Source organism: Camelus bactrianus, chromosome 2 (genome assembly GCF_048773025.1).
Source record: "Camelus bactrianus isolate YW-2024 breed Bactrian camel chromosome 2, ASM4877302v1, whole genome shotgun sequence".
NCBI classification, from domain to species: Eukaryota; Metazoa; Chordata; class Mammalia; order Artiodactyla; family Camelidae; genus Camelus; species Camelus bactrianus.
Genome location: NC_133540.1, coordinates 96838827 through 96866325, shown reverse-complemented (window position 1 = coordinate 96866325; position 27499 = coordinate 96838827). Strand labels below are relative to the sequence as shown.

At 36.7% G+C, this 27499-nt stretch overlaps 1 protein-coding gene across 7 annotated transcripts in view; it reads left to right on the top strand.

Annotated features, from left to right (window-relative positions):
* The window catches only part of FAM13A (family with sequence similarity 13 member A), a 286461-nt gene that overhangs the window by 126413 nt on the left and 132549 nt on the right, over positions 1 to 27499 (top strand). For all 7 annotated transcript variants that reach the window (XM_074347120.1, XM_074347142.1, XM_074347114.1 and 4 more), the window contains one exon: positions 16092 to 16175. In XM_074347120.1, the coding sequence (XP_074203221.1) occupies positions 16092 to 16175 (84 nt within the window). The remainder of the gene's footprint in view (positions 1 to 16091; positions 16176 to 27499) is intronic.

Below are 27499 nucleotides of genomic sequence, written 5' to 3'. Positions count from 1 at the left end.
CACATCCTTCCTACCACTCCTGCCCGTACATGTTGTGTGCCAGCAGTCACTGATGGATGAAACTGGAGAGACCATGTCATTCAGGCCTCATGCCTATCAAGCTGATGAGCACAGTGCCTGGCATTGAAAATCCCTTGATCAGTGGCTGGACTCATTATATTACATTATTTTTACTGAAAATAATGTCTATGATCATAATTTCTACATATTATGAAAGAAATAAGAATGAATGTCTTCAAGTTAATTGAATGAAACTGGGAAACATGACAGTTCACTGAATATTTCATGACTGCCACCATATCCAAGAGAAGGTATTAGAAGCTTCTAAAGCCTTCTGCTTTTCTGGAAAAAGCACTGACTTTAGATTCAGAAGGCTTATATCTATAACCTAGGTACTCAGCAATGTGACTGGGTAATTTATAATATCTGTGTTCCTCTTCCTTGCTGTACAGAATGGTGAAAATCCTATAGATTTTTTTTGTGGAATTTAAACCATTAATGCTTGTGAAAGTATTTTCAAGGCCAGTTAAGTGTTACAGAATACATGTAAAGTATCGCATTGGGGTTGGGGGAAGCTTGGAGATAATACAGGATGAAGAGTAACTGATGAAGCCATTGGCCTACTTTGAAACGGGGTGGTCAGAGATATTTCAGTAGATACATTAATAAGCTTAGAGCATAGAGTTAAGAATTCCAGTTCTGGAATCAGATTGACGTAGAACTTACAATTTGTGTGACTCTGGGCAAATTGCTCAGTCTCTGCTTCAACCTTGGTTTCCTCATCTGTAAAGTAGGAAAAATATCTGTAACTAATTTGGCTGTTGTTTGTTATAATTAAATTAGGTAATCATAGCAAGTTTTCAATAAGTTTTAGCTTTAAAATAAAGATATTGGGGTCATACCAACTTTATGATATGACCTTTCTTCACTTTACCTTAAAGGAAATCAGACTTGATAATAGAAGGAAGACAGAGTCTAAAGGAGAAAAATACAGTTGTTGATCAGATGTGTTACTCATGACAGAAGTTACTTCTTCTAGACATTTCTTACTATTCAGTATTTTCGTTTTCTCAGTATGGTTAAATTATCCTTTTGTCTTTGGAAAGCAAGAATCTGATTGCATTCTTGATGAACTAAAGAGTGTATTTTAGTATTTAGTGTATCTATCCAGATCTGCTTTTTAAAAATGAATTATTTAATAAACCATAAAACTCTTTTAAGTGGGAGTTTTATGTAAGAATCGGATATTAAGTGGCTCTGAAAAGTGACTGGGATTTCAACAAGGTGGTAGGGAGAGGGAGGTAGGTAGGTGAGGAACAGAAAACTTTCTTGGTAGGAAGGGATGCTAAAGGACATGGAGTGTTCATGTAGTGGTGACCAGACATTTCTGGCTAGACCACAGGAAGTAGCAGGAGAAAGCTAGAGATTAGAGTCAAATAAATGTGGAGTTTAACGAGGTAGTTAAAACTTATAGGAATGGGAGAATGATGAGGTTTTAAGAACAGGATGGATTTGGTTTAAGCTGTAATTTAGATTTTTTTACTTTATCCCTTTTGAGCAGGAAGTTAACGTGACTCAGTGAAGCATTTTTATAACAGGCAGTCAGGGCAGTAGTTGGATATCTATTTCTCCTCAACTGACTGTGGTCAGAGCTGCAAAACTGGCTTCTGCAGCGTGTTCATCAGCCTCCCTTCCACACAGGCTTCCTCTACCAGGTGGCCAAGGCAAAGATAAGGGAAAAGGTCTGCCTGCATGCCTCCTTCTTCACCTCTATTTTCCCCACCATTCTGCAGGAGTGAACCTCAGGTCCTACAAGGTTTTTCCAGATTTTGCAATGGTTTGGCCATGTCCACCAGATCTAGTTACTTCAATCAAAGGAATTTTGGGTAGTCCTCGTAAGACTGTGACATTTGGAGAAAATCTGTAGTCTGCTGGAGGTCTGAGACTGTATATGTTGGCTGTTGGCCTTTTGTTCCACATTTTGTTGAGTTTAACAGGTAGTATTCATAGTTGTTTGTCTACAGTTATGGCCGGTTTCTTAAGGTGAAGCTTTCTTTTCTCTTTTTCATTATTTTTGTTTGTTGTAGGTTTCAGTGAGGAGCGTAAGTAGAAGTGCCTTTATTTTGCCAAACTGGAAGGCCAAAGCTCTATGTCTGAGTAACTGGGCTAAGAGAATCACATCTTTCAAGTAGGCGTATAATAGCCATAGTTTAATTTCTCCAGCTTCAGACTAATTTTAGAGTTGCTTTCATAAGATGATTTAATCCCACTTTAGTGAAGCTTTTCCCTTATATGCACTCAAGAATTAACTTAATCACCTAGATATTTATATACACAATTTGGTGGCAGAAATATGGTTGAAATAATGGATTATCAAATGTTCGCTGCATTCATTAAATAATCATCTGATGCCTACCTAGGAACAGGAGACTCATCAGTGATAGAAGCAAGCTTCTGCTCTTGTGACACTTCTATTCTAATGAGGATACAATAAACAATGGGCAGTAAACAAAGAATTAAGGAAATACAGAGTTTGTCAGATGGTGATGTGTTCTGTAGAGAAAAAGCAGGGAAGGAGAGAAGTGGTGCTGGTGAGGTAGGGGAATGTCATTTGCTCGTTTAAATCAGATGGTCACAATGTTTCCTTGACGAGGGACATTTTAGCCGAGACTTGAAGGTGGTGAAGGAGCAAGCCGTAAAGACACTTGAGGAGAGGACTACCGGCAGGGAGAAGAGCAGTACAAAGGCCTGAGAGGGACGTCCACCTGCTCTGTGTGAGAGTGGAGACGAGAAGACTGATGCGGTTGGATTACAGTCAACAAGGGGGAAGTGAAAAGTAGTGATGTCACAGAGGCAGGAAGGGCCCAGATCATGTGTGCTCTTGCAGGTCATTGTTGGGACTTTGACTTTTATTCTGATGGTGCTTTATTAGACAGTACTGAACAAGAGAGTGCCATGATCTGACTTACCTATTCCAAGGGTTGCTCTATCTGCTATAGAGAATAGACTGTTGAGAGGGACAGGTAGAAGCACAGGGAGACCCACCGGGAGCTTATCACAATCGTTACATTAAGGAACAAAGGAACAATGGTGGCTTGGACCCAGGTAGTGGTAGTGCAGGTGGTGAGATGAGTAGAAAGGTAAGTTAGGGTATGAGAGAGCAACACCGTGGGAGGCACTGGAGAATGTTTGCAATGAGAGTAGGTGAGCAAGCTAGAAAAGCAGGGGCTGTGAACAGAGAATGGGATGTCTGTGTTAGTCATTTTGGAGGTAGAGCCCCCTGCAGCGATGATAACATTTAAGTTGTGTTGATGAGAATGAGTAACTGAAGTGGTGGAAAAGAGAAAATCATCGGACGGAAGATGGTTAAGGGATGACAAAGATGGTGGTTTATCCATATTGACCCTGAATTTACCCAGGAGGGTGGCAGATTCAGAGGCGGACAGGAAGACTGTGAGCCTGGTCTGCCTAGTAGATGCATATTATTTATATACTTTGTGCACAAATTATCAGTATGTATAGAGTTAATGTAGAACCTCATATATATGTGTACCTACAGAAAATAATGTGATTAATATGTTACTAAATATCTATCTAGAAGTATCTAGACAAGTCTCATTCTATTCCAAATAAACATCTTGTGAGACTGTCTTTACTAGACAGTGTTGCTATTGCTTGTTATATTGTTGGGGATTTATTTTGAAATTATCTCCAGCTATATGTCATTCATTTATCACATTTTTTCATATATGATTGGACTGGGAGATCCTTGTATGTTAATGTTTTATTTGATTATGGAAAGTAGTCAGTAGTCATTTTGAGCCACAGCAGATCACTAAGTTGGGGAGTAGTGATTAAATATTAACTTTTGGTTTTAAAGTTGAAGTCTGGCTATAAAATAATTATGCTGATTTTTCTGTGTGACTCATATAGAAACTCTCAAGACAGTTACTTTAAAATATTCTGGGCAAAAGGAAAAAAATCTTAGAATAGCCTTCTGCAGCAATTAGTTTGAGGGACATGCTCACTTATCAGTAGGTGTTTTGGCAAGTTTGAATCCAGGGTTCCTATTGAGTCATTTACCACATAAGCTGATATAGCATATGAGCTTCCTAAAACACTTCCCATGTCTGTTTCATGCTCAAAAACATTGCATATGTCTCCATTTTTTATTTAGGGATATAATCTAAAATTAACTTCAACATATGTTTGTTCACTTTTTTCTTATTTATTGCCTACTTGGTGCAAAGATCTGGACTAAATGCTGGGCCTCTTCAGAAAATAAATGAGACATGTCTCTGTCTCTAAGAGAATTTATAGTCTGCAACACACAAACAAAATCAGTGCAGGTACAGAGGGGCAAAAAAGGAAAGGGGGACTTTATGCCAGATACTGTATTAAGTTCTTCTATACCTATTATCTCATTTACTTCTCAAAAGAACCCTGGAAAGTAAATGATCTTAATTGTATTTTGTGGATAAGGAAGTCTACAGAGTCAATTATTCAAGGTCAATAGCAGCAAATGACAGCTGGATTTTGAACTCAAAGGACCGTTTACAGACCTACTATAAAAATAACCAAAATTATAGTTTTAAATTGGAACATCAGTGCCATGAACATTTATACATTTATTCATTCGGTATGTATTAAAGCAATTCAGTATCAGGGAAGTACTTGAATTATGTTCTTCTGACTCTAGTCCTACTTGTTTTTACTACTCCTAGTCTTTTCTGTAGCCTTCAAGAATACTCCAAACTAGGTAACAGTGAAGTCATAATAGGAAACAAAAAATGCTTTGGTTTTTCTGTTGTTGTTTGATACCTTGTGATTTGGCAGTTTTGTATCTTTGTGTGGGTGAACTTACATTGGGCAAATGACTAATTTGTACCCACCCAAATCTATAGGTTATCATTTTGAGAACCTAGGAACTCAGAGGTAGCAGCAAAATCATTTGCTCATTTCTTCAGATCAAATCGTTCTTTAGATTGTGAGCTATGCCTTTTAGATTGGTTCCAAGTTTGAAGGTTAAAAAATATTTAGTGATGTTTAAGAAAAGCAAAGATAAAATACTGTTTGCTTGCATGATGCAAATGGATATTCTCTAATAGTGGAGACTGATTAGATTATCAATCAGTATAAAGCATCAAGTAATAAAAGTAGTTTTCAAAGTTATTGCTTAGCTCTGGGTACTTTTATGGCTCCAGTTTTTAAATCATAGTCACATATTTACAATTCAGATTACTGTTAATTTCTTCTCCCCAGACATCTTGTTTCGTAGAATGCGTACAGATAAACACTAGAAGGTCATGTCTGCTCAGGAGTCGTTGGAATAGATTAGGTATATATGTGCCAGATGTTAAATTCTTTCTTTCCTATTATGAGGAATGTTTAACAGAAGGTAGACTAAATTACTTTTGCTTATGAAAACATTGTTATGCTGTGTAACCTTTAAACTGCTTATAGTGAGTTAGCAAGACTTTGGCACTGACACCTCAAAAGTTGCCTACTTTAAATCATTATATAGTGTGTGTTTGGCAAATAGGGACACTCAGTAAATAGCCAGTGAATATTTGAAGATTTCGAAGATTACTTGTATTTGCTTTAGAACTGAGTTTCTGCTGTTTTCTTTAGTTGGTCTCCCAGGGATGGAAGTACCTAGACAATAGTGTCCTTCCAGGGGCAGCCCTTAACAAGTGACTGAGGAGTACGGAGGTATAAATTCCCAGCTCCTTACTCTTTGGTTGGAATAATTCTGGGATGTGTATTTTATGGTGTTTTTCAGAGCTTCCCCCACCCCCGAGTTGAAGCTTCAAAACCACTGAAATAGCTACAGTAGCTTAATAATGACACCCTTACTGACTGCCTTCTCCTTCCACTATTGACCCATTCCCCTGCTGAACTACCCAGATAAGCTACTTGCTCACAATCCTTGTTGCAGGGTGTGCTTCTGATTGGGTGGGTGCGGGTCCAACCAGAACATCTCGAATTCTCCCTCTGTGAAACTCTCTCATCCTCCGGTATAGTTAATCCCCTTCTCCTCTGTTGTCCCAGGGTGCTCTTTTTATCCTTTTATGAGAACAAGTCTCATATTTTGCCTCTGGAGAGTTGCTTTTTTCTCTTATATGACTTTATATATTCTCCAAAGTTAAGAAAAATATCTCATATTTACATATACATTGAGTTTTCTCTAAAAGTTGGAGAATAGCTCGTACATTCTTGCATCTTCCGAAGCACTCATTCTAGTTTCTTACACTTACTCAAAAATGTCCATTGAATTGTACCATGTATGTCTAAATAAAAGTTGACTCAAATTTATTTCAGGGAAGTCATAGTAAGTATTCTGGACATTAATAATTGTCCACATTTCTAGAGTACAGAATAAAAGTTTGCTTAACAGAACTTCACCTAACTAATTTGCTAGATTAGTCCATTTACTGCATTTGTTTGTAAAGCACACTGACTGCTGTCCATGGCAACACTGAACGCTTGTGGCTAACAGGCTATTCTCTTATAGACTTGTTCATTACCAGTTTTGCTATATGCTAACTAAGAATCAGTTGTATTTATTTCCAAAACTATTTATGCCAGACTTTTTATGGTACCTGTATACTTTAACAAATGCAAATTGAATGCAACATTTAAGCTATTTTTAGGAAAATGGTGTTAGCATAGTTAATAGAACCTTCTGTAACAGACTCTGAAGTCTTTGTGGCTAACACAATTGACGTTTCTCACTCACTCCACAGTCCAGTGCGTTGAGCAGCCCTCCTCCATGTTGTCCCAACTGCCCTCCTAGGTTGCCTCAGTAGGAAAAGAAGAGGTTGAAAAATAATATGCAATAGTCTTATAACTACACCTGGACGTGACTTATAATACTTCTCACATTTCAATGAGCAGATTCAGTCAAATGACTCCCCATCTAACTGAAAGGGAGACTGAAAGCATAGTCTTTGTGGTGCCTGGAGAGAGGACATAAAGGACATGAGGAGATTGTATCATGTTCACAAAGAATTATCTTTTCTGCAAAAGCTAAGTTTAATACATTGGAAAGGCTCAATAAAGATTACAGTCTTCACATAGGTGATACATTATGATTATGGTTTATACAGGGAAGAAAGTCTGGAATTCCAAGATATTGGCCATTTCCAACCAAAGGCCCACATCAAAAGACAGGGAAATAAATGAACATGTAAGAGTTTTAAAGTAAAAAAAAAAAAAAAAAAAAAAAAAATCTAAGTATGTGTTATTTCTATGTATCCTTTTTTTTTTTTAACGATTTCTTATTTACGTTTACTTTGGAGGCCACCTAACCTGCAATATTTCCTGATCTAATTAAACAGGAAGGCTTCTTCTAGAGAGGCATTATTTTGTAGAATTAAGAGCAGGACTCTGGAGACAGATTGCCTGGTTTCAGTTTTCAGCTCTGCCTCTTATCAGGTGTGTGACCTTGAACAGGCTACTTATACTTTCTGTGCCTCAATGTCCATGTATAATAGATTTACATGGAAAAATACATATCTTACAGAGGGTTATTGTGAGGATCAAGTGAATAAAAGTATAATAAGCACTTAGAAAAATGCTACACATGCATTAAGTGCTATATAAGTGAAAGCCAGTATTATTATTTTGATTATAATTATCATCATCATTGTAAATTTAATTCCACAGTTTTCTACTGAGTGACCATACTATAAGTGATACTATAGTAAATATTTGTGTAATTTAAAGTACTTTAGTTAAAAAACAAAAAGCAACTCTGGCTAAAATTAGACCAAAAAAATAAGAAAGAAAAGATAAAGTAAAAGAATTTTTTGGAGTCACATAGGGTACTTTACAGAATGGAGAGCAAAGCTGAACACATCAGCAGGATGGCAGACTAAGAGGTTCCAACTTTCATCCCCGCACAAAAACAACAATCTGACCATTGCTAATGGGTGTTAATAGCTCTGAGAAAGCTCTAGAGTACAATTAAGAAGGTCCAGCAACCCAGTGGAGTGCAGAAACCAAGGAAGGCCACATGTTATAAGTGTAGGAAGCATCTTACCTACACCTCCCATTCCACAGGGCAGCACAGGTTGGCACCAAGAGGGATCATGTTGGCTGACTTTTTCCTGTGGAGGCAAAGGAGGACAAAAGGACCTTAGCAGTCCTTACTGCCACCAGGGACGCCCCCAACAACCTTCACCACCAATGACCTGCATAATCTTCACTAATGCTTACAACAGCTGAGTGCAGACACCAATGCAAGGCAACAAGTAATATGAAAAATCAAGGAAATATGACACCACAAAAGGAACACAATAAATTCCTAGTAACTGACTTCCCCAGAATGTAGAAATGAATTGCCTGGCAAACAATTCAAAATAATTGTCTTAAAGAAGCTCAGCAAGCTACAAGAAAACACAAATAGACAGCTTAACATAATCAGGAAAGCAACAAAAAGATAGAAATCATTTTTAAAAAACACACAGAAATTCTGGAGCAAAAGAATGCAACAAATGAATTTTTTAAAAATGTAATAGAAACAGCAGACTAAATCAAGCCAAAGAAGGAATCAGCAAACTCAAAGATAGGTTATTTGAAATTACCCAATCAGAAGAGATTAAAGAATAAAAGCCTATAGGATTTATGAGACATCAGGTGAACCAATATATGCATTATGGGAGTCTCAGGAGGGAGAGGGGGAGAGAAAGAGAATATCTACACTGAGACACATTGTAATCAAATTGTCAAAAGTCAAGGAGAAAAAATTTTCCAAGTATGAAGGGAAAAAAAAAATAATGCATCATATATAGGAAATGTGGCAACCGCCCCCCCCCCCCCCACCATAAGACTATCTGCAGAATTCTACGCAGAAACCTTGCAGGTCAGGAGAGAGTGGAATGATGTATTCAAAATACTGAAAGAAAAAAAAAAATCTACAAACCAAGAACATTTTAGCTGAAAAAAATTATTCTTTAAGAATAAAGGAGAGGAAAATAGACTGATTGATAAACAAAACAAAAACTGAGGTCAGACAAACAAAAACCAAGGGAGTTTATCACCACTAGCCCTGCCTTGCAAAAAATGCTTAAGGAAGTTCTTCAAATCAAAACAAACAACATGGTAGACCACAAGGTGAAAGCATAAATCTTACTGGTAAGGATAAGAATATAGACAAATAGAGAATAATGTTATACTGTAATAGTGATGTATAAATTATTTTAACCCTAATATACAAGTTAGAAGATAAACATTTGTTAATGTATACAGTTTTAAAGAAGCAAACTCTAACTACAGGGAGACAAAGTGTGTGTACCGTGGTAAAAGTGTAGAGTTATTGTATGTGATGGAAGTTAAATTGTCAACAACTTAAAATGGGTTATTATAACTATAAAATATTTTATCCAAACCTCGTGATGAAAATGGTATGAGATCATTGCATCATTTGGAAAAAGAAGACCTCTGCATCAGCCCTTGAATTGCTGCAGTTTCATTCAATCATTCATTCAGCACATATTTACTGAGCTCCTGCTGTATCAGGCACTTTTTATTGGCATTGTAGTTTTAGTAATGTGTTAAGGGTATTCCAATTATTTGCCTTCAAAGAACTTCTGTTTACTAGAGGATACTCAAAGCAAACCAATACCAATAGACTTGTAACTTTATTGTATAGAGGAGAAGCAGCAGCCAAGGAGACCATGTGGAATTGGTCATTGAAGTAGGCAGTTTTTTTTTTTTTCCTATCAGTGGTGCTGTAGCAGCAAATAGAAGGAGTCACCTGGGTCAGATGTTGCCCAGAACCCCAGTAAGATGGAGACCAAGCTGTGACTGTTTTTAGCACTTTCTGTGGAGTAGTGACCAAAAAAAAAAAAAAAAAAACACCCGATTTGGGGGCATTGATGATGAAGAAGTAGAGATAGGGAAGACAGCTGTATGGAGGAGTTTGCTTGATACAAAGGAAAGCAGAAAACATAGAACCAACCACAGCTAATGGGAGAAGTGAGATTAAGGAAGTGTTTTAAAAACAACAACAACAAAAAAAGAGATAATTACAGAGCATGCCTGTGATTAATGGGAATGATGTAGTGGTGAGGAAGTGGGAGGGAGACTTGAATGATGTCCTTGAGAAGGTGAGAGGAGAAAGATCCAAGGTGATGTGGAAGGAATGGCTGTTTAATAGGATCAGAATCTTCCATTATAACAGGAGGGACTCAGAGTGGTTTGTAAATTTGATAATGGGATATTGAGTAGCTTCTCTGATGCCGCTTTTTTGCCAGTGAAGTGAGAATGGAAGGAAAGGGGTTTGAGAAGAGAGGAGAAGGCATGAAATACCATCTCAGAGAGTGGAAAAAGCACATTACTAAAGATGTGTAGCAGGATTTCTGTGCATTAGAGAGGTTTCATTCAAGATGTTATGGTAATAAACTTAATATAGTCAACCAATTCTATAATTTTTTGTAACCACTTTGAGTTGCTCCATTCCCAGCACAGAGAAGGCATATAGCCAGATTCATCTAAGGTTGTACTTCTGGGAGATGAATGCCATGATTGAAGACCAGAGGAAGGAAGTGAAGGGCATTAGCAAAGGAATGAAAGGTCATGAAGTGTAAGCTGATTAAGGGGGAATTAAGAACAGGAGGGATTGTGAAAGGTTAGAGAAGTGATATTGTTCATTCATTTGGTTTACGCATTCACTACGACAACTGAGCGTCTGTGTTCCAAACACTGTTCTGGGCCCTGTGGATATGTTTGTGGGCAAGACTGATCAAGTCTTCTCACAGAGTGGGGTGAGATGGACAATAAAGAATTAAAACCAGTACTGTTAAAGTCAGATATAGCTGAGCACTATGAAGAATAGAGAGAGAGCATCCAGTGGGTGGGGAGAGCAGTGGCGATTTGGATGAGGTGCCCCAGGAAGGGAACCCTCTCTAGTGAAACTCAGCAGAGACTTGGGTGACGTAAGGGCACAAACCTGTGAACAGCTGGGAGCAGTGTGCTCGGCTGAGGGAACAGCAAGTGCTGTTCTGTTTTTCAAATGTCATTAGTGATTGAACAGTAAGGCCAACAAAGCCATGATAAACAAGGTGTTTTTTCCTGCCCTATTGTTTGTTTAAATGGTGTTTTCATTATAGTGAAGTAACACAGCGAGTTTAAGCAATTGGTGGTTGCACAAAAGGCATTAGAGTGAGCAGTCAGCTCAGTCAGAAGTCTCATTCAAATAGACCAAACATTCCAAATAAATGTAAATATACCATATAGAATATATTCATGTCTAATTTATCATTCCAATGACTAGCATTGAAATACCACACCTAGTAGGGTTCACTTAATATTTGAGTGAATTTCCATGGCTACATACAGTTTAATACTTACAAATGCAGAAATCCCTTCCTTGAAACCTCTGCAAAGTTCTTCTAAGGGAAGAGTTCAAACACAAACCTGAGGTCTCTTCCCTTTGTCCTGGGAGTGTGGGGACTCCCATGCTGTAAAAGGGTTTTTTTAGAACACTCTCTCACCATATGCAAAAATAAACTCAAAATGACTTAAAGAGTTAAATAGAAGTCAAGACATGATAAACCTCCTAGAAGAAAACATAGGCAAAACATTCTCTGACATAAATCTTGGCATTATTCTCCTAGAGAGGTCTACCCAGGCAACAGAAATAAAAGCAAAAATTAACAAACAGGACCTAATGAAACTTATAAGCTTTTGCACAGCAAAGGAAACCATAAGCAAAACAGAATGACAAATTTGCAAATGATGCAACTGACAAAGGTTTAATTTCCAGAATATATAAACAGCTTGTAGAACTTAATAACAAAAAAAAAAAAAAAAAAAAAAAAACCCAATCCAAAAATGGGTGGAAGACCTAAACAAGCAGTTCTCCAGTGAGGACATACAAATGGCCAATAGGCACATGAAAAAATGCTCAATATTGTTAATTATCAGAGAAATGCAAATCCAAACTACAGTGAAGTATCACCTCACACCAGTCAGAACAGCCATCATTCAAAAGTCCACAAATGATAAATTCTGGAGAGGGTGTGGAGAAATGGAAGCTTCCTACACTGTTGGTGGGAATGTAGTTTGTTGCAGCCATTATGGAAAACAGTATGGAGATTCCTCAAAAGACTAAAAATGGACTTATCATACAATCCAGCAATCCCACTCCTGGGCGTATATTAGGAGGGAACTCTCATTTGAAAAGATACATGCACCCCAATGTTCATAACAGCACTATTTACAATAGCCAAACATAGAAGCAACCTAAATGTCCATCGACAGATGATAAAGAAGTTGTGATGTATTTATAAAATGAAATACTACTCAGCCATAAAAAAGAATAAAATAATGGTTTGCAGCAACATGGATGGACGTAGAGATTATCTTTCTAAGTGAAGTAAGCCAGAAAGAGAATGAAAAATACCTTATGATATCACTTGTATGTGGAGTCTAAAAAAGGGAAAAAGATGAACTTACCTACAAAACAGAAAGATAGCCACAGACATAGTAAACAATCTTATGGTTACTGGGGGAAAGTGGGTGGGAAGGGATAAATTTGGGAGTTTGAGATTTGCAAATGCTAGCCACTATATATAAAAATAGATTTTGTAAAATTTCTGTGTAGCACAGGGAACTATATTCAATATCTTTTAATTACCTTTAAAGAAAAAGAATATGAAAATGAATATATGTATGTATATGCATGACTGGAACATTGTGCTGTACACCAGAAGTTGACACATTGTAGCTGACTATACTTCAGTTTTTTTAAAAAAAAGGCTTTTTTCACATAGATGTAATTCACATCCCCTAAGATTCACCTGTCTAAAGCATACAGCTCATTAGGGTTTAGTATGTTCACAAAGTTGTATAACCATTACCATTATCTAAATCCAGAACATTTTTATCAAGAGAAACCCATACAGACTGGAGCTATTAGAAGTCACTATACAATCCCTCCTTCTCCTGGCCCCTGGCAATCATGAGTCTACTTCCTGTCACTCTTTGCCTCTTCTGAACATTTCATGTACATGAAGTCACACAACATATGTCGTTCTGTGTTTGACTTCTTTCACTTAGCATCATGTTTTCAAGATTAATCTATGTGTTTAGCAGGTATTACATTGCTGACTATTATTCCGTCGTGTGTATACACCATTATTTTGTTTATCCATTCATCCATTGATAGACATTTGGATTATTTCCATTTTTTAGCAATTATAAATAATGCTGCTATGAGCATTCATGTATCAGTTTTTGTGTGGACATATGTTTTTAATTCTCATGTATATAGCTACAAGTATAAATGTCTTTTTAATGGCACAACTTTGAAAAGGTTTTACCTTTAAAGTGTTTCTCACTTAACTCCATAATATATCTCTTTTAAAACAATACATTAAGTTAATACCAGTTCCTTATTTAAGCTTCTGGTTGAATTACTTTTTCTCCAGAAATCTGAGTGACACTGGCCCTGCAGGAGATGCTGCTCGGGTTCTGCAACTCTGGGGCCCCTTCCATGGCCACTGCATTGGGGTTGGGGGGCGGGCAGTATTTCAGAGCTTTCTGATGGGGCATGGGGAATATGACTCTGAACAGGAAGTGGCTTACCTTTTTGTCAATAAATATTGCTTCCCAGAAGAATCATAAAATCATACAAGTCTGGAATTTAAGAATTCTCGGAGCTCATCTAATCCAGTCCTTTTGTTTTCAAGATCTTTGAACTGAGGGAGAGGTCAGGAGGTTAAAATGCTCGCCTGAGTTCCTCGAGCTGGTTAGTTAGAGAACCAGGAGGAGAAGCCAGGTCTCTTGACTCTGAATTCAGTGCTTTGACTGCCAAACATCACTTTGACTTGGTTGGCTGAATTTAAAGTCATAAAACAAACAAACAAAAAAACCCGTAATTCATGTAGATGGCATTTTCAGTTAAAAGATTACAGAAAATGCTTTCAGAGTCTTAGAGGGAAAAGCTGACTGTCAGCCTTAGACTTATTAATGCACAGGGACAGGGAGGCAAAATAGGAGCAATAAAGAAATACTGTTACTTTTAGTTTGTGCATCAAGGAGGAGGAAAGAATTATAGGTGTTTGTAAATTTACTCAAGACAGACATAAACAAAGGTCAGCTATTCCTATTAACTTCCCGTAAGAGCCAGCCTTTCTTCTCATCACAGTCTAACATTCACTTAACCAGTAGTTTAAAAGGAGGTATAAAGATTATGCATAATAATATTATCCAAGTGTAGCCAAATTACGCAACAGATTATGCAGTTAATCGCTTGGATCTTTTAAATGTCATGCTGGATTTAGTTTATCCCTTTCACAGTGAGTCAGAAGCAGGAATGGGTTCATTCACTATTTCCAGTAAAGGGCTTACCACCAGCAGGTGTTGTGACTGGTGGGAAAGGCTAGGGCTGGAATGCGCACTTATTTGGAGATCTCAGAAATGTACCCTGGATCCTTACATAGGACTGGGCGTGCGGCCACAGGCAGCTGAGGGTGTTGGAAGCCCTGCAGCCACCCCCTAGCTCAGAAGATGCTCTTGATCCCCCACCTCAGTCTGGAAATATTGTTTCCTGGCACAGAGCGGAGAACAGGTGCCTTGTATAACTCTGTGGTCCTGATCTGAGTCTCAGCTCTACCCCTCTCTGTGTGATGTTGGATGCATCCCCTCAGAATCCACATCCCTCATCTGTAAAATTAGGGGGAGGGTAGACCAGCTTATGTTTAAAAACTCTCTTGGCTTGAAAATGCTGTGGTTCTACAACCTAGTCATTTAAGATGTCAAGTATATTGGATGATAAGTCATATATAAAGATGACAAGAGCTCAGGCTAAAGTAACTCAACCATCTTTGAGTCCCGGGTGGTTTATTTAACGTCTGTAAGCTTTCACTGTGTGATACTTCAGAGGGGAATGTGATGACGATAATACCGAGCTCATCGGGCCGTTGGGGGTGGAAATGGCAGTATGAAGGTAAAGTCTGTAGCACAGTGCCTGATACAACCTGTAACCTGGTAATTAGTTATTAGTCATAAGTAGCATTGTTATTTTTTAGGGACATTTTATCCTAATAATATACTGTTCCCTTTAGAAATAAATGAATGTAACTCCAGCAAATTTTAGTAATATTATAAAGTATGTAGACTACAATTTTGTTTAAAAGATGATTACTTCACCCTAAAGTCAAATAGGGAGAAAAAAACCTTACTATTTAGATGAATGAGTGGTAGGCATGGAAGGGGAAGAAATGGGATACAGAGGTGAAAATTATAGAGCAGGTGAAAGAAATCTGACTTATTTTCTCCTTAGCTTTGTTGTTGACTATAATCTTCGTCTTATGTATTTTTGTTCTATCTTAATCTGGAGTTCGAATCGCCCACAGAAAATTTATTCAAGTTAATGGTTATTCAGAAGTGAGACCCTACATTATTTTTTAAAAAACCAAGGTTATTGTTGTTTTTATTTATCATGTAGAAATAAATAATAAATCTATCCAACCCCAAGTAATCTGCTACCTTGTAATCTCTGCTGTTATATTTACATGTACCATTTTGGTGTGAACCAAGGATTTAGAAACTTAATAATTTTGGAAACAGATACTCAGATATTTTTTCTCAGGATATTGGTATGAAACTACCACTATTCAATAGCAGTTTGCTAAACTAGATGAAAGAATTTGTGATAAAACATTTACAGAATCAGAACTCATTTGTCAAGTACCTGGGGAGAGTTGGAAACTCCAAGTTTGGTGTTTGATATCTTGGAAAATTATTTAATTCTCCAAAGAAGAGGTGAAGTGTCTGTGGTTATGTAAGTGGCATGATAGTGTAGATGAGATTTTTTCATAATCGTCTCTGAGTGTATATGTCCCATATGTCCCACATCTACTCCATCACCATCTTACATTACTTCACTGCTGTATGTGAAGAAGAAGAAATGAAATGTTTTGACTCGTTGCTACAACCTCACTAGCTTCTGATGTGAACAAATTAATCCAGAAATGCCTTTGCTCCCTTACAAATTGCTTTTCACTGCATTGTAATTTCTGTTTAGGGTAATGTTCTGCAGTCTCTAATGTTTCTTTTATACTTTTTTTTTTTTTTAATAGGAGGCCAACTGTAAGAAATCCTTACCCATCCTTCTCACAAAAGACATCGAAAGAGACAAGCGAAAGCCATCTCCAAAAACCAAGGTAGGTTATGTCTGCTCCTTAGGCTACTGTGTGAAAGGTTTAGTAAGGTTCTTCATGGTCTTGTATTTCACATGCTCTGTTGCTTGCATTCTCCTCAGCCTTTTGTTTGTTTGTCTTTGGACTGGATGGTCCAAAAAGCTCTTTTTATTTAGTATATTTAATTGAGGGTTATAGTCATCCAAAAATTCTCTGGCCACTCCTATTCTGTAACAGACAGTGACTTTTTTTAGTAGACAGTTTAACTTCTCAATCAGAATCGTTTCCATTGTATTCCCTACAACATAGGAAACACTCAGATGTAATGGAAGGTTACTTCTGGCAGGTGAAATAAAGTGTGCAACTGTAATTTTTCTTTTGCCAAATAGAAATCACTTTATTGATTCTTGTCGGATGATAAAAATAGCACATAATCAATGAAAAGTATTTAAGCACATTTTAACAAGAAAAAAAAGAACTATCATACATATGACAGGATAAAGGGTCTAATGTGTAAAATTCTGTCCTCCTTATTGAGAAACTTCCAAAATGCACATAAATTGTTTTGCCAGTGAAAAGAAAAACTCCTTTAACCCAACATATATCATGAGAATTTATTTAATAATTTGTCCAACCAAAAAAGTGATTGTGTTAATTTTAGAACCCCTTTGGAAATCTTTAATCTTTTCTTTTGAGTAGAACTTCTCCTATTTACTAGATGTATATAATATCCCTAACTGGTCACTATGACATTTGTAGAGCTACTTTTTTTTTTTTCCCAATTCTAAGGCAAAATGTTTTTCAAACTTTCTTGAGTCCATTGTAGGCAACATTTAAAAGAATTCTGGTCTCTGGTTTTAATTGCTGGTTATTATAAAAATAATTGAGGCTTTATTTTTAGAGGCAAATCAAGTGATGTATTGAGTCATTAGCATCTTATTTATGGTAAGAGTCTGTGGTTTATTTTTAAAAGAAATAGAAACAACTTTTTAAATAAAATTATTCCACCTTGATGATTTTTCTGGAAAATTATCTTAAACTACTATGCTTTCTTTTCCAGAGTCAAACTATTTTTTGCATCTTTTTCACTGAAATATTTGTGTATGTAAACTTACATACACCTAATTCAAATGCATAGTAGAAATCTTATTTTCTGTGAATCAATAAAAAATTTATTGTCAAAAATATACTCACCAAACAAATGCTCTAAAAAAATGTAGGATTTGAAGAACACTTTTAGGTAACATTTGCTTATTAATTCCATTTTTATTGGCGTAACTACTTCTGGGTGAAAAGACCTTAGATAAATCACTTCCTAAATGAAAGATAATCTTGAAACTTGGCATAGAAATTGTTTGAGGGGATTCTATTATTCTTATGAACTTAATCCCATTTGGAATATTTCAGGGTATAGAGAATCAGTGGTTAACGTGCATTATTTATCCTCTATCAGTCTCACTTTATGGTTCATGATGAAGCTAATTCAATAGAGAAATTACTTCACTGGTTAATCCTTCATTTGTAACTTCAGGTTTTTGTGGTCTTACATGAGCAAGTTCAAATCTACATGAGCAAACTAAGCACTGCTTGCCCTGCTTACTCTAGGGGTGATTAAAATCTTTGTAATTTCAAATCCCAGAAATAAGGCAGAGCATGTGAGCTGGAAGAGATTATAAGGCACAAACTACCAAGATTTTATCTTAAGATCTTTTTTCCTCCAGTAGATATTTGAAAGCTGAAGCTGAGAACACCTTCAAAATATAGTTGGTGTAAAAAACAAACAAACAAACAAAGCGTGGTTGGTGCGTCCTTTCTAAAGTGACTTAGTGAGCTATGAGAATGATGTGTGTCCTTAGTACTGATGTTACTCCATTTGGCCTCCATAGCTGCCTTTCTGAGACATCTCTGGTTACAGCTATATCTGCCTTGGACAGCTAAGTATTTCTGATCCCTATATGGCTAGAGATATAAAATAGTCCAGGGATGGCATGTGTCCATTGACTCTGGAGATGTCTTTCTAGTCTAAGCCGTCTGTCCCCACCTGTGTTCCCTCTGCTAGCGGTTGTCTCTGCTCTTAGGCAGTGGGGATGATTATATTTCTCTCTCTTAGATAGGAAACCACTTCTTAATCTGAGTCCAAGTTGGAAAAAAAAGTATGATACCTCCTTTACACAGCACCATGACACTTTCTGGATGAGCAATGATCACCAGCCCTGCCAGCTCAAGAACATATTCGTATAACCATTTCATGCCCAATACTGTGTAAACCATGTATGCAAACAGATAATTGGAACAGGTGATACAGAAGGGAACATCAAATAGATTTTTCAAGAGATGTAGAACATACAAAGACACTGATCCTTGTATAATCATGACTAGAGGAAAGGAGACAGTCTTTTTTTCTACCAAATACAGGTGCTAATGTCTCTAAATAAGCCTCAACCCATATTCATTGGTCACAGTAAAAACCTGAAGAGGGTCCAGGAACTCAGGCAAGAAAACTGTCTTCCTTCTTTCTTTCCTTAGGGTATGCCCTAGACTTCCCACTGCACTTGCTATGTTCTTGACCTCAGTTAAAAAAAGCTCAAGTTCAGGTCATTGTATGAGGACGAATAAATAGTTATGTGGTAGAAGCAACTGTTAAGTTGTTTGTCTTTTCAAAGGTTAATGGCTTCAGGAACCATGCATCATTTATGAAGATTTTCTTCACTGATGAGATTATCACAGTTGTATTTTCCTAAATGTCTTTAGAAATGCTTATACCTATTAGCAAAGTAAACTAGGAACTTAAAATAATGTAGGGTTTTGAGAAACTCTAGTGTCAATGTAATTTAATTTTCAATATGGAAATCAATAGAAAGAGTAATTTAATAAGCATTAAATTTTACTAAGACTCCAAGTCATTTTAAAATCACTGCTAATGGATGTGCATATATTTTATGTTGCTTAAATTAATGTGTACATTCTAATTAGTATTCTGCTTTTTCCAGTTGGTATCATTTCACTTTGTGTTTTCACAAATAAACCTGCTTTGCGTGCTTATTCCTTTAATAATGAAAGTAATAGCGGTGGTAGCAGCAGTAACAGTGACGACTGTGACAGCTAACATGGATCGAGTGCCAGACTCTGTACTAACTACTTAATATGTTCTGTAACGATCATAATGTTTCATCTGTTGCCACACCATATTTAGCTATTTGAATATATGGAACTGCCTCCATCATTTATATAGAAAGCACTACTAGGGAAGTGTTAACAAAGAATGACTTGACTGTTAGAGTATTATTTCCTTAGCTTTTATTACCTATAGTAGAATTAACAGATATGAATTGTTTTATGACTAATGTACCCTAATGTACCATCTCTCCACCCTATTTTGAAATAATCACTTCTATGCATGTTATTATAGCCTAAGTGCGTACCCATATATTTACACACAATATATATTATGTTTTTGCAGGTTTTACAACTTTATATATAAAAGTATACAGCATGTCACCTTCTGCAGCTATCTTTGTCCAATGCGCTCTATCAATATTCACTTTCAGTAAGAATATTGTTTATTTAGGTATTATTCCACGTTTTTCTGATACTTGAGTTGTTTCCAATGTTTAGATAATTTTCAATATTTCGCTATTACAAACCAATTTTAAGTGAGTGTTTTCATATGACACCTTTTACGTACCTGCAGTAGTAGGGTCGTAAGTGGGGACCGCTCTGTCCACGTATTACATGTGCACTCTTAAAATATGCCAGTTTACGTGCTCAGCAGCTCAACAGTGCTCAACAGTGTGTGACTGTTTCCATGTTTCACATCCTCACAAATCCTTGGTAATATCAGAGTCTTTGCTGTTGTTCCCCCCAGTCTGATGAGTGTGGGATGCATCTTGCTTTTGCTTGAATTTGGATTTCTCTGATTTCTGATTGTCACAGAGACATTTATATTTCATTGAATATCCACGTGTTTCTCCGACGTTTCCCAGCTCCACTGCAGGTAGGTGAGGCCAGCCAACTACTTTGGGCCAATAGGCTGTGAGCAGAAGTGACAAGTGTCACTTCAAGGGCAGAGATTCAAAATTTGTGCACAACTTCTCCAGCCCTTTCTACCAGTCCATCAACTAGACAGTGGAACCTGGGTCCTCTGGTGACTTCTGTGGAGCAGAGCCACCTGTCAGCTTGGATTGGCTCTGTGTCGTGACTGAGAAGTAAACCTGTTCTGTTAAGCCACTGAGATCTCTGACTTAGTCCGTAGCTTCACTGTAATGTAATGCAGTCCACCATGCAGGCAGTGTGTATTTCGTGTGTTTATGTTTTCCTGTGTTCATTAGACTTAGGTCATATCTGTGATTATTAATCTGTGTACTGTTTTCCCCCAACGCAGCAAATTTTGCTACTGGGTTGTTTGTCTTTTTCTTAAAGATTTATAAGAGTTTGTTAGCTATTGTTAGTTATATGTGTTCCAAATACTTTGACTCAGTTTTTTGGTTTTCTTTTCACATTGAACATAGTGTCTTTTAATGCATGAAAGCTTTTTATTTCAGTGTAGTCAGATTCATCAATGTTTAGTTTTTGTGCTTTTTTACATCTTGCTTAAGAAATCCTCGTCTACTTTGAGGTCACGAAGAAAGTTTTTTAAATTGTTTTCCAAAAGTTTTAACTGTTGCTTTGCATGTGTACGGGTCTCAATCCATTTGAAATTAAGTTTTGTGTAAAGACAAAGTAGGGATATAATTTTATTTATTAAATCAGTCAGCATTTGTTCAGTAGTTCATCTTTCTCCCACTTTTTGAAATATCATTTCCATTATATATCAAATGTTTTTATGTCTTTTTCTGGACTATATTATTTGTTGTTTTATCTGTGTATCCTATGTCATTACCACAGTGTCTTAATTAGTGCTATCTGGTAGGATAAGTCTCTTCAACTTTGTTCTTCTTAAAAATTATCTTGGCCATTCTTGAACTTTGGCTTTTGCAGTTGAATATTGTCAAGTTTCATGAGAAATTTTCGTTAGAACTCAAATTGAATTGGTAGATCAATTTTATGAGAATTGGTCTTCAATCCATGACTGTCATATAACTTTCCACTTACTCAGGTCCTCTTTAATGTCTTTTGATTTTAAAAATATATATTTAATTTTCTTCTTAAATCTCCTGGATAGCTCACATTTTGCAAATGTTATAGATGGAATACTTACTGTCTTCAAACTTTGTTGCTGATATTTAGTGTTTAAACTGATTTTTATTGTTGACAGTGTATCTGGAAACCTTGCCAAATTCTTATTCGTTCTAATATTTTGTTGAGCAATTCTCTTTGACTTCCTTTGTACACAGTCATATCATCTGGAAATAATGAGGATTGATTGTTTATTCCTTCTGAAGTCTTTTATCATTTAATTTCTTTTTTCTCATAATATGTTCTAGGATTCCCAGTAAAAGTTTAAATAGAAATGGTGATAGCATGCTTTCTTGAGTTGCTTCCTGATTTTAAGGGAAAGTTTCTACTTTTGACTTTTAAGTATTATCATGGCGTATTTCTTTTTCTTTCTCTCTCTCTCTCTTTTTTTTTTTTTTTTTTTTTTTTGGTATTTCTTTGACAATGCCAGGCACATAGCAGACCTTCAAAAAAGGCTTGAAGATGAACAGATATTTAATTGCTTATTTTGTCTCACATAAAAGTAGTTAGTGTTCATATGTTTTTCTTCACATGTACACTTATTAGGTTTACAATATTTGCTGTAGATGTTTGGTAGATTTATTTTATACACCTAAGGAGGTTCCCTTATATTTATGCTTTGCTCAGAATTTTTATCTTGAGTGAAAAATTTTAGTGAATGTTTTCTTTTGCATCTGATAAGATAATTACATGGTTTTTCTTCCTTATTCCTTTATCATGGGGAGTTACAGATTGTCTAACCTTAAACCAACACTGCATCACTAGAATAAACCAGTTCTGAACCTGGCCTTGATACATATTTTTAAATACCTTGCAAGTTTTGGACAGTTGATATTTTGTTTAGTATTTTTGCATCTAGGTTTTTAAATACGTTTTGTTTTATCTACTTTTGGTATAAAAGTTATAGAGCCTAGTGAAATCAATTGAGGAGAGTGTTTTCTAATCTGTGAAACAGTTTAAGACGGAAGATTTATGAAGGGAAGTAGTAAGAGATAAACTCTGAAAGACAGGCTGCAGCCAAATTGCAGAGGGGTGTGATTGTTAAATCTTGCATAAAGATTGCCGTGCTGTGTGACAAAAGTTATGAAAATAAACAGCAAACAGGAACAAATGTAAAGCATAAAAGAAAATTAATTTTTGTGCAACAGAGAAAGGGTTTTTGTGCAATAGAGAAGGGGGTTTAGAATAGCAACAAAAGAAGGCACATATATGAACAAAAAGATGGTAATTCTTAGAGGTTTTTTTCTTTTTGGCCAAGTCAGGTGACTAAAGAAGGATGACTTTAATGAACAGATCTTTGACTTCCCAGTCTTACAGAAGCAACTCTGTCACTTAAAAGTTGTGTGTCCTTAGGCACATTGCAGAATATTCTGCAGTCTCAGTATTCTAATTTATAAAAGTTAGTAACATAATAATAGTCGTTTTAAGTGTCACTTATTGAGTATTTACTGTTTTCTAGACTCTGTGAAAAATACTTCTAATATTACTTTATTAAATCCTCACAACACTATAGAAATAACTTTTAGATAGAATAACTTTTCTCAGTCCATATTGCCTTGATTACACTTCAATAATAAAGCAATCTCAGAATCTTAGTGGTACATTTGTTTCTTGCTCATGCAACCCATCCGGTTTAGATTGACAAGGGAGCTCTGCTTATGCTGCTCGCCTGAGAACCTGTTCAGACAGCGCCCATCTCTGATGTGGCCAGTTACTGTGCCAGAGGACAAAGAAAGAGTTCTGTAGGATCTTGCATTGACAATTGAATGCCTTGGCCTGGAAGTAACTCCATCACTTCTGGTCTTAACTCATTAGTTCAGAACTAATCATAATGTCCCACCCAGCCACAATGGAAATAGGGAATACAACCCTATGATGTGCCTGGAAGAAACCTGCCCAATATTTGCCAATGCCTTCATTTTCCTTCTTTCTTTCCAACTGAGAAAATGGAGCCTTAGAGAACCTAGTTAATTTTCCCATAAGTGCCCAGTATATTTGATCCTGAAGCTCAATCTCTTGACCCTCGTAGTGCCTCACATCTCTGTAGTCCTACATGCCATGTTGGGTTACACTCCCTCCTCTGCAGATAAGTTGTGAGAATTAAAGGTAATATGTATATAAGTAAGTGGTACACCGCCTGGGGATGGAGTAAGCATACAAGGCCTAGTGAAGTTAGCTATTTTCTTCTTTTACTTCTTAACCCGTAACTCAGTGTCTTGAAGTGCAAAAGCTCTGAACTGTTTTTACGTGACTGTGTGTTTTCTCTGTGATGACAGCAGCCCTTCTCAGTTACCAGCATTAGACGTGTTTTGTGTGTCAAGTCATCCGGTTACACACAACTTCTTATTCTCATCAGCCATTCTGAAAACCATTTTATGTATCAGCTAAGCTTTTGTGATGCTGGACCCTGCCAGGCTAGCCTCTCAAACTCTCAATTGTGATAAGCTAACTAGGCTTTAGCAGGGCATCCTAGGAATCTGATGCCTAACCGATAACTTAGCTATTGCCGTGGAAATCTGTAGGTTAAATCTCATGTCATCGGGCCACGGAGTTTGGACTTTTCCCTCATTGTAATAACTGTTTATTCATTGTCCCACACCATCAGATGCAGATGTAGAACTACTTGTTTGTTAAGGGCTCTCATACTCAGAATTTACAGACATTAAATAGCTTTATAAATGCTAAAGAAGATTCTTAAAGCCACCACTGAATACTGCCATGATTCTTAAAATCCTCGATCATTAGCTTTCCTTAGTAATTATGTTGAAAACCAATATTGAGAAAATGTTTGTTTACTTTGCATCTCAAATGTTCATGGAGTGAATTTTAAGTAAGAGAAGAAAATTCTAGATGTGGAGTATAACTGACTCCTTTAAATTGATTTTCTGAAGCAACTATACTTTCTATTTTAAGACAGAATATGGTACATAAAATAAAGTTAATCAATATGTGTCTACAAAAGAAAAAAATTACTGGTATAGTGTGTCCCCCGTTGTCTTTATCTAATTCCTATTTCCAAATTAAATAGATGACTGCTTTTATAAGCAGTCTTTTTATGGAAATGTAATTTCTCTTAAAAGTACCAAATTGCTTTAACTAAAATATATAACCCTTCATCAGGGAGTGGGTCAGCAAATGTTCAAAAAGAGAAAAGATTTGTTTATTCAGCTAAGTAAACTCGGGGTGAGCCCCACCACTGGTCCCACTGAGGGGTCTTTGTAAGGGATGGATACAGTATAAGAAGTAAGAAGTGTAAGATAAGATAGAAGGGAAAGTGGAGGTAAACTGAGGAGGACCTTGAATAGGAGATTTGTACTCACAAATTTAAACCTTATTAAATAGACAGTGCAGAACCACTGAAGACTTTTGTTGTTGTTAACTCTTATAAAAGTCAAATAACACTGAAAAAAGACAGTAAAGGAAAAAGGCAAAAATCCAGCTCCCCTCTTTTCTACCTTTATTATGATCACTGTTAGAATTTTGATGTGTAATTTTTTTTGCCTGTTTTCCTGCATGTCTGTGGATGTATTTGAAAGATACATTCGTATTTTACAAGCAATTTTACTTTCTTCTGTTTTCCCTTCATGTATTTATTATAAGCATTGTCTGTGTTAGTACAGACTTCATAATAACAATGATGATCGTTCTCATATTATTATATGTCAGATTTTCAGTAATGTAATATTCAATTTTATAAATACTGCATGGTTAAACATTTTCCAGCATAAGATTTGTTTCTCAGCTAGAGTTATTTCCTCAGGACTGATTGCTGAAAGTGGATTTACCAGTTCGAAAGGTATAAATATTTTTATGGCCCTTCAAGCCTCTTGCTAAGTTAAATTTTTACTAAAGAGTTATAAAAATTTACACAGCCACTGGAAAATATGAGAGTGCCATTTCCATCCAGCCTCGTCGGCATTAGGTATTATGATTTAATCATTGCCTGTGAGCAGAGTTGTTTTTTATTCCTCCATCTCGTTCATACCACAGAATTATAGTACTCCACTTTTCAAACTGTTATCCCCTTAACTTTAAATTTTCATCATTACAGCTCATTTTCACAACAGAAATATTTAGTGTCCTTAGGGAAGGAAGAGGCACAGAGAAGTAATTTGCCTTAGCTCACAGGCTCAGGACAGAAATGTAAATTTAGACTGCCAAAGTCTCAGTTTAGAGTTAATCTTGGGTTTTGAAAATTGGCATAATTAGAATGTAAATATATGAATTATGCATATTATTGCAAGCAGCGATTTTGCTTACGTATTCTGAATTTTGTGCAGCTTCTGATGTTAGTCCTTTTGGTCGTTTCGTGCTGAGTCATGTCTGTTGTGATTGTTTCTCCTCTCTGCCTGACCAGGCATTTAGCCTGCATTAGTTATTTATTTTCTCAAAATACTAGTTGCCTACCATATGACAGGCCTTGCACTAAAAGCTAAGTGCTTAGATATTCGACTTGACACACAGAGTTTTCAATCCAGTGGGGAACACAGACTAACCCTCAAATATTTAGTTGCAAATTGGGTTAATTGTTAGGAAGGAAAATAGAATGCCCTGACAACTTATAACAATGGCATCTGATTTAAACTCATACATCCAGGGAGGAATTCTTGAAGGAAGTTCTATTTCTTTTCTGGAAGGAAGATGAGTGAGAATAGGTGAGGGAAGGACAGGGCGGAGGGGAGAAGATTTCCCAGCGTTGTAACAACACGTGAGAAGGGCCTGGGGCTGGATTACTGAGCAGAGGCCGCTGGGAGGAGGCTGAAGCCTGGGGAGAAAAGTGGAGAGGACCTCCACGTGAGGCTGGAGCAGGGCTTTGCAGGCTGTTAAGCATTTGGCCATTTTGCCGAAATGAAATGAGAAACCATTGATAAACTTTAAATAAGGAAAATTATAACAATGTTTATGTTTAGAAGATATAAATCTGGCTCCTATTTGGTGAATACAGTCCAGAGAGAACAAAAGTTCAAGTAGGAAGACCGATCAGGAAGTCTTTGCAGTTGTCCAGCAACAACGTAGGAAGCCTGGAATGGATAGAGATGAAGAGAAGTAGACTTACTTGGGATTTTTCTGAATGACAGAATTAGAACTTGGTCATGGATTTGGTGTAAGAGGTGAAAGAAAGGGACATGCCAAAGGTGACTCTCAGGTCCCTGGTCTGGGAAATGAGGTGGTTGGAGACCATGTACGTGATGGTTTGAACTCTGGCCCTGCTGTGTGCTCTGTAAGCTCTCTTATTTAGTTTCACTATCCTCTAAATGTAGATGTTAACTGAAGATCATGTTTGAATGTAGAAGAGAGGTCTGGACAAAGATGCAAATTTAAGAATCATTAGCATATTGATGGCATTTGGTGCATAAATGAAGAGTCCTAATCTTTTCTGTATTATAATATGAGAACTAAGGAAAGGCAGGTGATTACTACTATGCCTGTGTTGAAGTCGTTGAGAGATTATGGACACACTGAGTAGCCAAGATAGAACTTGCATTGTAGGAGGGTGTGTGTTGCAGAGGGAACAGCAGGTACAAAGGGAAGGAGATAAGGAAAGTGTATGTATTTAGAGACTTGCAAAAATCTTGGTCTTAGAGAGTGGCAGGAAGTGAACTTGCAGAAATAGTCTGGTGGAATTTATGGGATGCTAAAGAGTGTGGATTATAGACTATGGAAAGTGGAAAGCCATTGAACTATTTTAATCAGGGAATAAGATCAGATCACCCCTATCAACAGAGTGGATTGAAAAGGGGGAGACTCATGAGGAAGTTATGGTCCAAATGAGCTATGGGAAAGGCCTAAACCAAAGTGACAGATAGGGAATGAAAGTAAACAGAGAAAAGCCTCAGGTCTTTATGCTGTAGTTGTCAGAGGTATTATATTTTTATAACTCCACAGAACAGTGTTGAAATTCTTGCTTTAAAGAGTCATATGTATTTCAAATAAATCAAGAGAAACACAGGTTTTACATTTCCACACATAGCTGGTTACCATTTCTGGTGCTCTTCGTTCCTTCCTGCAGCTGTCCGTTTCTGTTACCATTTCTGTGCAACAGAATTTCCTTTAGCATTTTTTACAGTGCTGATCTGCTGGTAATGAAATACTAGTTTTGTTTATCTAAAGATGACTTCATTTAACTTTCAATCTTGAAGAATACTCTTTGACATATAGAGAGGTCTGTGTTT